Source organism: Fusarium proliferatum, assembly GCF_900067095.1.
Source record: "Fusarium proliferatum ET1 genome assembly, contig: FPRO_scaffold017, whole genome shotgun sequence".
NCBI lineage: Eukaryota > Fungi > Ascomycota > Sordariomycetes > Hypocreales > Nectriaceae > Fusarium > Fusarium proliferatum.
Window position 1 is genome coordinate 279323 of NW_022194806.1, and position 12283 is coordinate 291605.

The following is a 12283-nucleotide window of genomic DNA, read 5'->3' on the forward strand; positions in this document are numbered from 1 at the left end:
TACTAATAAAAGCTATAGGCTATAAATACTATAAGCTTTATATAATAACTATAGCTATTAAGAAGAACTTTTTATTAAGAAACCAATCTAGCCTAATTAAAATAGCTATTTTTAACTATATTTTAATTAATATAATTAGTTATATAGATCTAGATATTTTATCTTATATAATATCCCTAAACTGGCTAGCTAAAAAGCTATTATAATTAAAAGACCTAAAAGAAGCTATAAGGTAAGGCAAGACCCTAATAACTAATTAAATTACCTTCTTAGCTGCCTTTTTAGGCCTAAACTTAGCTGGCTATAAAGAGTGGCTATAGAATATAATTATTAAAGCTAAATATATACTCGGCTTCCTCCCGCTTATATAAGGGTTAAGGATATATATCTGCAAATAGAGTTCTGGGATGAATGCAGGGTAATGGCGGGGTTCTGGGACTAAAGGTTTGAAGGAATTGGGTTGACTTTACTTTATGTAAGTTAGTCGGCGAAAGTCAAATTAACCTCCACCAATTGAATGCACATGCCCGGACACGTAACCAATCGACCTTGCGTCTAAAAGCAGATAAAGTGATATTAGTAAAGAAGCAGTAGGTTAAACTGGGGAAATATCTTTATAATAGTAATATATAGTTTATACTTATTTATATTTCTATAAACTTAACTTACTAACTATTAATAAAATTTCTTTATATTAATTAAGCCTAATATATTTTAAATTTACTATTAAGAGATATAATACTTTAATAACTACTTAATATTATACCCTATATAATCTACTAATAATAAACCTAATATAGCTTAGTTTATTTATAGTTAGGAACTAACTGTTATATTAGTTAGTAGAAGCTAAATTAATATTTACTAATTAAATATATATACCTAAGTATATAACTAATTAACTTTATATTTAAGAACTGTAAAAAAAGTAATATTAATAAAGAAGTAGTAGTTTAAACTGGAAATATATATATATATATTATATTAAATTAAAGTTAATTTATTAACTATTAATAATATTTCTTTATATTAATTAACTTTAATATATATTAAACTTATAATTAAAAGATATAATACTTTAATAACTATTTTATATAATATTTTATATAACTTTTTAAAACTAAACTTAATTATAAATTAATATAATATAATATAACTTAATTATTATATTTTAAATCTATATTATATTAGCTTTAATTCTTAATAAATTTAAAAAGTTATATTAATAAAGCTTATAGTAAATTAATAAAAATATAAATACTTTAATATATTTTTATTTTAAAACTATTTAATATAATTTATATATTATATATTATTATTTAATTAAATTAAATTTAAAATTATAGCCTTTTAATAAAATATAAATTTATATTTTTATATTATTTAAAATTTATTATAGCTTTTTAATATTTTATTTAATTAAACTATAATTTAAATCTTAAAAAAATATACTAAAATAATAAAAGTTACCTCTTTAAATATATAAAGCCTAACTAATACTCTATCTTTTTAAGTTCCTCTCAGGGCGGATACCATAGTTACTTGGTGTAAATACTGAACCTGCTGCTCTATCTTGTCGGGATGTCTGAAAGCTATCTTGCATAATAGCCTGGAGCTTTATGTTCATGCCGCTTTGCACTGCTGCAGTTTTCCGTAAGGAAAATGCATAGTTTGAGCCACGCGTTTCTCTGACATCGTGGTCCCCATCTGTACGGTACGTTTCTGATGCGTTCCCTCCTTCATTTTGATGGATCATTATGTTTTCGGAATCCTCTATCGTGTGTACATTCCGACCCACATCATCGACCCTTATCGACGGTGCAATCACGGAGACGCTAGTATGGTCCTGCTTTGACCCTTGAATAGAGGTGGTTGTTGCCTCGAGACCATGAGACGGCTGTAGACTCAAGTTGAGATCACCCTGCCTTGGACCCCCGAACTTCGGCAGTTCAATATCTTTGCCTCTGTTTCGATCTTTTCTCTTATCTGGTCTGGTTGAGTAGCGTTTTATATCTGTTGCAGTCTTGGACCTGAATCGCCTCGTTAGTCTGCCATCGGGAAATGGAAGACTGCCATGACGCTGGTGTCTGGGTTGACGGGATAATGAAGCTATGGTGTATGACCGTGTAGATCTTTTCCACATAGCTTCTTCTGTCTTTCTATCTAAAACCTTTGCAGGTTTAGAGCCAAACATACGAGAGAGCATCGATGAAGAACTATTGAATCTCAGACTTTCAACTGCATCGACTATCTTGCCTGAGAATGCAGCAAATGCCAACGTGAGCAGTAGAACAGGTAGTGCAGAAACAGGATAGTACTCCGTGGGAAATGTGGTTCCTTGCATACTGAAAAGTGCCTAGACAGCTATATTAGTCGCTTTCCCGTAGCTAGCTGGTATCATAGTTTTGACTTACTGCGACATAAGACAAAGGAACAAATACAAAAGCTAGAACAGTCAAGCGGCCAAGGATCCGACTTTGTTCTATGGTCTCAGTGTTAAAAGCCTAAAAAATGTAATTAATAACATGGAGCGAATATCGAGTATTAGGCAAGAGAGGAAAATTAATAAGTACCATGACGAAATAGAACGTACCAGCGACAGAAGATTCTCCAATTGTTTCTGCATTTTTCCCATACTCACGTCTACATGCTTGAAACTCATCTGAATCTCGCCGATCCTATGCAATAAGGAATCCACGTCTCTACTTAAGGATGTGTCTTGATCCTTATGCGATGTGTTTCGCTTGATACTCTCTGCGACTTGTTCGATGATAGCTTGATGAAGTTGAGTGTATTCACCTAGTTCGATCAGTGTGCCAATATCGCGATGTATTAGCCTTGCGATAAACATAATGGGTAATGTCCTTAGATATACTACAACTTCCTAATATTGCTTTATGAGCCCGATACCACTATCAACCATGATGTAGGACGTGGCAGAAAACGAACGTACCATAGTAGTCAGTGCTTCGGCAGTTGCTTCAATGACACCATCCCATTTATTGAAAATGAAGAAAACGTCAACGACGAGCCAGTGAAGCGAATGAGTTAGTCGGTTCCAACGCCGAGGATTCTCGAGGAAATGATCCTCAATTCGATCCTCCATGCGGTTCTCGCTTTCAACGCAAAGCAAAGCAAATGGTCTGTCGGGAAAATCTGGGAGACCGCCTGCTTCACAGGTCCAGTAGAAAATGCGCACTGGCTTTGCAGAACCTAGAGGGCCAGCCGTCACTTTTCTGAGGCACAATGTCTGACTGTAAATCTGCATCTTGGGCATACATACGTGTATTATCGAGGTTGAGAAGTTTTTGAGAAGTTTTCACACTGTCTGAGTCGTCGACAACATCGATCAGATTTATCACAAACGCAGTTTCTGTTATATGAGCTAGGTGATCCATTGCCTGTTAAATGAGACATACCGAGACCATCGGAGTCTGTTACTGGCAGTGAGACTATGCTGGAGGATGTAGATGCCATTTGATGATAGGATTCTGGCGGCAGGCGAGGTATTATGCCGCGTAACATAGCATCAGTCCATTGTCTCCAACCGTCTAAAGCACTATAATTTGGTCAATTACATCCACTAGGTTCGTTTCTAGGGAGCCCACAGTAAGATAGGGCCATGAGACTTCGCAACTTCATCTCTCATAAAACCGGAAAAGCCGTCTTGCTGGTATTCATCGATATCAGCTGCGATTTTCTCGACTTCATCGCTATCATTCTGGATCGCAAGCATCATCACAGTTTGAGACCTTGACAGGGGATTACCCCAAACGTGATTCACTGGTGCCATGATATCGTTTCAGAGCGACTTTAGCAAAGTGTACGTCGCGGTTGAGATAAATGAAAAAAACCAAAGGATAAAATGCGGGATAGCTAGCTTATATAGATGCCGCATATTTTCATTAAGTCTGGGGGCGGTTTATATAGTCTAGTGTCGGGTAAAATATGACAACACATACTGCGGGGTAACGCTGTAGTTACTGGAATATCTGTTAACTCATTATGCCTTTTAAGTAGTAATTGCAGATCTGCTACCTGTATATTTCTGGCCCTACTGCTTATTAATTATATTACTGCATATTACTTATTCCTTATAGCCACCAGTTTAAATAAGCTAGTATATAGCACTTTACTATTTTAAATTAAATATATTAGGCACTTTTTATTAATATATTGCCTAGCTAATATAGCTCTTTTACCTAACTGTAAGATAATTTTTATTAAGAAGGTTTAATATTAAGTAATAAAGCATAATAATTAAGTTTAATTATATTAAATTAAGTAATATTTAGGTTTATTATTAATAGATTATAAAAGGTATATTAAATAGCTACTAAAGTATTATACTTTTTAATAATAAATTTAATATATATTAAATTTAATAGATATAAAAAACTTTTATTAATAATTAATAAATTAACTTTATAGAAATATAAATAAATATAAACTATATATTATTAATTAAAAGGTATTTATAAATATTTCCTTTAAAAATTAAAATATTAATCCTTTAGTTATAAATTAATATTATAATATTTTTATTTTAATTTAATTAATTAAAATAAAAAGACTAAAAGAAGTTTATTTAATTTATTTATAATTAGTAATAATAGTAGGGAAAGTTATAGAGTATATAAAATGTAACCACAAGGGTTATAATATAAAGTAATATAGGCTGGCTACTTATTAACCTTTTAACTTATTACTCTTTAACTTTAGCAGTGGAATGCCAAGGATCGTGCGGCGAGGAAGAAGCAAGATGTGGGAGACGGGGATTATCTGGAAATCAACGATGAACAGAGACTCAACGACGAATAGAGGCTTGACAATGAACAGAGACCTGCTAAACGTTCACAACACGGACGTGCCTGCACCAAACCCCCTATCGTGGAGTTGGACTCTAATGAAGCTGCGGCATCTTGATTTTTGGGATTGGATCGGATTTCCGAATAAAGTGGTTTGGATGACCGATACGTATATTGGATGGTTGGACTATTCGCAGAAAGGCCGGATGATTGAGTTGACAAGGCGTTGGATGATACCCTCTTGGCGTTGGAGCATACTTTGCATAAACTCTAGAAGCTGCCACAGGAATAGGATATGGCGGCGTTTAGGATTATGTCTTTTGATACTGTTGGTAAACCAGTAGACAGACTTTCAGTCAGACTTTGTGACAAACAAATTAGTCAGACATGCATGTTGATTGCCCAAGACAGTACTCTTAATGTGTAACTCTATAAGCGGAGGTAACAAAACTTGATATACGTTCTAAATACTAACAAGCTTTAGGCAAGTTTAGTAAAACTTAGTTCAGGCTTAGACCCTGGGTCGGGCTTTGTGGCATACTAGTTGAACGTCAGAGGCTCTGGTAGAGGCATTTTCACCATGGTTTCATCATTGTTCCCTCAATAGGCTGTTTATAATAAAGCAAATAGATTTGCTCCTCACACAGATCATAAATCCTTGGTAGCAGCTCATTCATCACTTATCGATGCCTCGCTTGGGGGATGATGCCTGAGGAACCTTGGCCATGATTAGTTTCGCGACATTTTGCTATAGAGCCACAGGTTCTGGGAAGTGCATCACACTCTTTTTTAAGGACGCTATAGAGGCTGACTGCATTAATCTTGGTCGTATCCAAGCAGTGCGTGTTGTTTCTGGAACTATTCAAACAAATCCCACGTACCAAAGCCTGGAAACCTGGGTTTTGCTGTCTGAACTAAACCAAGGCCAGTTTGGTGCTTGCTCCTCGCCAAAGGGCCAATTAAAGGACCCATTTGCTGTGAGAAGTTCTAGATCTTCTGTTTGATTATATTGAAAGAATAAGTATCTGCAGTTGCCATAAAACCCGTCGCCACCAACGAGTTTTGATGAGACCATCTAACGCAGTCAGGAACTTGATCCACGCTCCGCACAATCAACCATTAAAATTGACATCACATCCTGAATGCATTATCTCCTCAGATATCTCTCTCACTTCATGGCTAGACTGCGGAGGTGATGCCACATAACTAACACGAGATTGAAACGAGTGATGTCTCACGATGAGCCTGCATATGGGAACATTACAAGCTCTCAATGCCGATTCAACCCGATGTTGCTTTACTATGGCACTGGAGGCCTTGATTGCGTGAGGACGACTTTTTGCTCTGGTGCCACGTTTCTCGGCAAGAGGGTGACATCAGGCGCTTAAACAGGCCCCACGACCGGCTTAAAAGCCTTCAAACCGTGAAGTTCTCTCGCTCGACTGAAGGGACTGTGGTCTTCTTCAACAGCAGCTGTATACTGTACCTTGTGGATTATGTTGGACGCAATAGCTTACTTACGAGGACTGTACACAACAACACAATTGTTGTGCTCAAGTCAAGATCTGAAACAAGGCTTCACCCCACATATACCCTAGAAGGAAGGGGAAAATCCTCATGGCCATGTGAGACAATAAAAAGCCTTGAAAAGGTATGAGAAAGACTTGAAAGTGACTGCTGGGGAGGACGTTGATGATGTTCCCAGAAATGGAGACTTGTACCACTGTACAGAGATGCACTCAACGGAACCCCACATGATATTAGTCCCGGGACAGGGTGCCTTTTAGGTCTCTGGTAATGTATTAACGCCTGAGGTGTCTCAGGTTATCAGCGAGCTTTCTAGTATTTATAAGGCAAACAACTACACACAAGATCAATTTGACCACCACCTCTAATTAAAGGATCAAGGCTCTTTCGATCAAACTGAATGCTTGTAGTGACTAATGATCTGCGCTTTGTGTAAAGTGGAATTGTGCATGGACCACAAGCCCAGTCTGTGCGACTCATCCTTCGAGAAAACTGCGGCCCAAATTAACTGACGATCCTTATCTTAGCTTGCTTTTCTTATCTAGTATCCATCTTAAGATACCTTTATCCCAGACACGAGCTGTAATGCCCCACACAATTTGATCTCACACAATTCAGTCGTCCTCTTGTCCCACTAAAATCTATCTTAAGATTGTTTCTTCCCACATTAAAGATATTTTGAAACTTCAGTCTCACACCCACTTCAGTACAATCAGCCACTCATCCCTCCCACATATAGGCCATATTTCTGCGACGTAATTTTGCTCGACCTTTGGGTATTTTTTTCTGTTTCTTTTCGCCCATCATCTCAGCCATGCCGGTCGGTCATGCTACGAAATAGCTTTGATCTAGTTGCAACTGGGGAAACTTACCTGCTCATAAACGCTCATCACAGGAACTGATCTTGAAATCCTTCTTTACAAACTATCTATAGTGAATAGAACTGCCACTGGGCACCTAACCTAGTGTAATTCTCCTGGTTGAACCTATCTCGTCAATGCCCACAAGCTTTAACCTAAGGTAGGTAGACGAATGTAGAGATACAAGGTGGACTAGTCCAGATTAGGAACTTGTCATGCGATGTCGCCATGAAGTCCATGCAGAACTATTAACCGGCTTCTGCTGGAATCGCCATCACAGCCAAGACAACCATAAGCGTGAGAGCATAGATAATATTTTAGCCATAGTACACCTTTGCCAAACTTTCTTAAATATGCATGTTAATTCAAAGATGGAAATATTATGATTAGCGGGGGTTGCTGAGGTCGTCCAATCAACAACCACGTTCACGCAGATAAGCATCAACCCCGCCGTCGGGTTTAGCTAGGCACCATCGTTCTAGTTATATAGCGCAGTGCCCTTTCCTTCTAACATGGCCAGTTCCATTCGAGATACCGGGATCTCTATCGTTTATGGACCTGAAAACAGCGCCCCAGTCGTAGAGTACGTTCTCATAGAGCTTCTAGTGCTTTCTATTGACTCATCAGCATCCTGTTCGTACACGGCCTCGGTGGTCATCCTCGGAAGACATGGACTAGTTCCAAAAAGGCCCCTGGGATCCACGAGCCGTTATCAACCTTTGAGTCGTCAAGGAAGAATTCTCGGAGGAGTGTCCTCGGTCGCGCTCTGGATCGCCTCCATCGAACATCTCGGAACACGGCAGCAGAACCTAGGCCTGAACCTAGGCCTGAACCTAGGCCTGACGCATTACACGACGATGCCAACCCCGCCGTGGTCTTTTGGCCTGTCGACCTTCTCGCCAGAGACTTCCCGAATTCACGTATTCTCGTGTTTGGATATGATAGCAAGATAACTAAATACTCGGCTGGCGCAGTCAGTGAGAATAGTGTCTTTTCACATGCCAAAGACCTTCTTTTTGCGCTTGCCCTGGAGAGGCCCCTCAATCGTCCTCTGATATGTGTAGCTCACAGCCTCGGCGGCATTATTTTCAAGGAGGTATGTCAATTGGTGGGATTTAGTTTCAACCATTAATCTCTCCTTCAGATGCTTTCGAGATCTTCCTCATCCACACGATGTGAGCATCAGAATATCCTTGAATCGGTCGAAGCAGTTATTTTCCTTGGCACACCACACCGCGGTAGTGTAGACATTGCCGCTAAGGGGGAAGTAGCTCGGTCGCTGCTCAGTGCCTTAGGAGTAGCCACGACTCCAGTCATTCTAGACTCCCTCGGCCTGAAGAACACAGATCTAGAGAGAGCACAGGAGGAGTTTTCCCGGCTTTGGCATACGAGTAACTTTCGGGTCAAGACTTTCCAAGAAGGGCTCATTCTCCCTAAGTTGGGGAAGAAGGTTGTTCCTGAATACTCCTCTCTCCTTGGAAACCATCGCGAACATGCTGAGACGCTGCAAGCTGATCATCTCGAGATGTGTCGGTACTCAGGGGAAGATGACCCAAACTATCGCAAAGTCGCTGGCGAGATCCGCTCTACCTACCTTTTGATTACGACAACTAACAAACTAGAGTCACTCGGACGCTGGGAAGAGAAGAACCAGAGCCCTGCACCGAGCGTTGGTGTGTCTCAATGTTCAAGAAATGATTTTCAGGATCAAGCTGGTAGAGCATGGCGCCAGTCATTGTGGTTTCCGGCCATCATTAGACGCTATGAGACTTTGGGCAGCCCAGCTGATCAGACATGTCATTGGCTTTTTGATAATGAAAACTTTCAAGATTGGCTAAGCGGAAGAAACCAGGAAAGACATCAAGGACTTATCTGGATTAAAGGTAAACCGGGCTCTGGAAAGTCAATGTTAATGGGAGAAGCGTTCCGTCGAGCAACCCGAAGACAAGCAGAAGCGTCAGCCCCGTCTCAAACAGCGGCTTTCTTCTTTAGTCGCAAGGGTGATCAACTTGAGCACTCGGTTTTTGGTCTTTTTCGGTCTTTGATCTATCAGCTCTGTTCCAAAAACCCGCTTTTCATGCAATCTTTTCAGGAAGTTTGTGATGCAAAGACCAAGACTGGATGCTTCATGGCATCAGAAGCTTTGACTTGGCAAGAAGCTGAACTCAAGGCTGCCCTAGAAAAGATGATTCTCCAGAAGACAAGCAGCAAATTAATGATCTTTATCGATGCTCTGGATGAGTGCGACTTAGGTAGTGTGCGAGATCTGGTTTACTTCTGGCGGAAGATCACAAAGTCAGCCTTCGCTTTGGGGATCGATCTGAAAGTCTGTCTATCGAGTCGGCATTCTCCCTTTGTCACTGTGAGTGACTGCCCAGAAATCATCATGGAGCAACACAACGGTCACGATATCTCGACATATCTAAAGCAGAGGATCGAGATTGGAATTGGCATCCACAACTCACAATGGCAAATCTTGGAAGAGAAGATCAGAGAAAGGTCAGATGGTATGTTTCTCTGGGTAGTCCTGGTGGTTGACGAGTTGCTTCGAAGCTGGGATGAAGGCAGAAGTCTTGAATACTTGACCAAGCGTGTTGAAAACACCCCGCAAGCTCTTGAGACTCTATTCTCCGAGATGTTGTCACATTTCACGCCCGAAAGGAGGGATATCGCTGTGAAACTATTCCAATGGGCTACCTTGGCCACAAAACCACTTCGTCTCCACGAGTGGCATCACATAATGGGGTTTATTAGGCATCCTACGCCAACGTCACTTGCTGAATGGCGAGCATCAGATTACTTTACAGCAACCGATGAGCAGCTGGTGAAACAGATCAATACTCTTTCTCTGGGACTGGTCGAGGTGACAGGGGCGATCGAGGTCCCGCCGCATGGCTCAGGCTCTGACGTATCGTCAGTGGGTGTAGACGCGGGATCGTTGACCCTTGAACACGGTAGTACTAGGATCGTACAGGTAATCCACGAGTCAGTACGAGACTTCTTCTTGAGAGGCAATGGGTTCTCAGCGCTAGACCCGAGCTTTTTTACCAATCCTATTGGCCGTGGACACTTGTCTATCATGGCCACTTGTCTGGACTATGTGAGCATCGGTGAGCTCGATGCTTTGGTAGGGGCACGGCAACGACTTACCTATCGAGGGAAGGACAAAAATGAAGGAAAGAGCCCAGCTTCATTGACGGACTCGAATAGGGACTACTCTCTCGGATATGAAGAGCATCCACAACAAGGCACAATCACTCTACCTCTACGTCGCAAGACAATACCAGAGGATGATAGCAGACCAGAAAAAGCTATAACAGGCTCTCCCGAGTCACATTCGTTTGTGGCTGTACATCGATGGCTGGAAGAGAGCGGCAATTCTACTGCTGAGTCGGATTTACTCATCGACATTCCACAGGCTCCATTCTCGGATGCATCTGACACACTTCGCTCCCAGATCCTCGAAGACCACCCTGCGCTACTCTCGTACGCTACATTCGCACTGTTCGAACACGCTCGCCTAGCACCCATCGATGGGACCGATATAACTCCAATTCTCGATCATCTTAATGACGAAATAACATGGACTCGTTGGAAGTATTTGAGAGAGGATGTGCCGGAGGGAGTAGAACTGCTTGAATTTTTGGAGGACTTGGGTCTTGTCTCATGGATCAGCGCTTTTCACGATCGATTCAGTCGTGGCCAAAAGAGACGAGGGAGTCCCCTTTCAAGAGACGTCCCAGCATCACCAATTGATACTCGAAGGTCTACTCTTTATCCGAGTCATCAACTGCCGGGAGACGAGTCACGACGGAATTCACTTCCAGTGCCTCTTTCAATACCCCCAGTTGATCCTCAAGAACACCCTCCTCCGATGACACGTCCAAGACGCCGAGGTGAGAGCCCCCAAAGTCTTAACCGCATACCCAGAAGAAAAGTCAGTGTCGCCAGCTTCGGCTCTGCCAGTAGCCACGATGGATACGACAGATTCTCCCCCAGACTCGAGTCTCCGGGGCCGGTTAATTCCAAGGACCTCGGAAAGGCAATTTTAGGATTTTTCATGTGTGAATGCTGCCCCAAGAAACCTAAAAAGTTTGATACACGAGAAGAGCTCGCGTAAGTCTCTTAGTCATGTCACCTTCGCCTTTGCTAATAGTTATAATAGAGCACACGAGTCTGAGAAACAATTCGAGTGTTCATACTGCGGTAATAGATTCAAGTCACAAGGGGAAGCCGAGAGGCACCAGAACTCGATCCATATTAGAAAACAGTCTTGGTCCTGTTCAAACCTACCAGGCTACGACAGCGCCTTCCAGGAGTCCAGCCAGCGACCCGAAGAATGTGACACATGCGGATTTTGTGGCGATGATTTTCCACGTTCTGGTACGGCCGGGAACGGGACCTATGCTACTGAAGAAGATCGGGACGAACGCATAAGGCACTTGCTGGAGGTCCACAAGTTTAGGGAGTGCAACAGTACAAAAAAGTTTTACAGAGCGGATCACTTTTGGCAGCACTTAAAACATAGTCATAGGGCTACTCGCGGGAAGTGGACGGATAAATTAGGGGATTTATGCTGTAAAAAGGAAGAAGATTATATTAGTAGAAGACGCTGACTCGGTGTTCTGTACCCCGGGCGAAGCAGAGTTAGGGCTCTAGGTATCTAATCTGCCAGCTATGAATGGACTTCGGAAGACGTCTTGAGATCTGCGTTTTGCGACGTCACTGGCAGGACTACGTATCTGCATTTGTCTTGGGAACAACCTGTGAAACTGCACGAACACATGGTTTATCTTATAAAACTGCAGCTTAAACCAAGGCCTTAGCGTGGCATTTCTCATTCCCTCGCGAAAAAGGTTAATGTCCTTCTTATAGATACTAAAGAGTTGATAGTCAGCAGCTCTGAAGCACAGGAACAGTTACCCAGGTTTCTCTACCTTTTGACGCTACCTTAGACATCGCCGTCAAGCCCCGCTTGTTATCGAAAACTACGCCGAGAACAACGGATCTGTAAAAGTCTACGTAAGCTTTCCTCCAAGTCTCGGGATGATGCAGATCACCAAGAATATAAGGTTCTTAGCTTGGTCT

General features: G+C 41.4%; 2 protein-coding genes across 2 annotated transcripts; one reads left to right on the forward strand and one right to left on the reverse strand.

Annotated features, from left to right (window-relative positions):
• Positions 1 to 1501: 1501 nt before the first annotated feature.
• On the reverse strand, positions 1502 to 3793 carry FPRO_15882 (uncharacterized protein; the record flags this gene model as incomplete). The annotated part of the gene is made up of 7 exons (XM_031224800.1): positions 1502 to 2356; positions 2415 to 2504; positions 2594 to 2884; positions 2954 to 3213; positions 3284 to 3373; positions 3420 to 3559; positions 3609 to 3793. 7 exons carry the CDS (start codon positions 3791 to 3793, stop codon positions 1502 to 1504), a joined length of 1911 nt encoding a protein of 636 aa, XP_031090023.1.
• Positions 3794 to 7707: 3914 nt separating this feature from the next.
• On the forward strand, positions 7708 to 11632 carry FPRO_15883 (uncharacterized protein; the record flags this gene model as incomplete). Its single annotated transcript, XM_031224801.1, has 5 exons — positions 7708 to 7778; positions 7823 to 8291; positions 8340 to 8769; positions 8818 to 11309; positions 11363 to 11632. The coding sequence occupies 5 exons, from the start codon at positions 7708 to 7710 to the stop codon at positions 11630 to 11632; spliced, it is 3732 nt and encodes a 1243-aa protein (XP_031090024.1).
• Between the last annotated feature and the right edge of the window lie 651 nt (positions 11633 to 12283).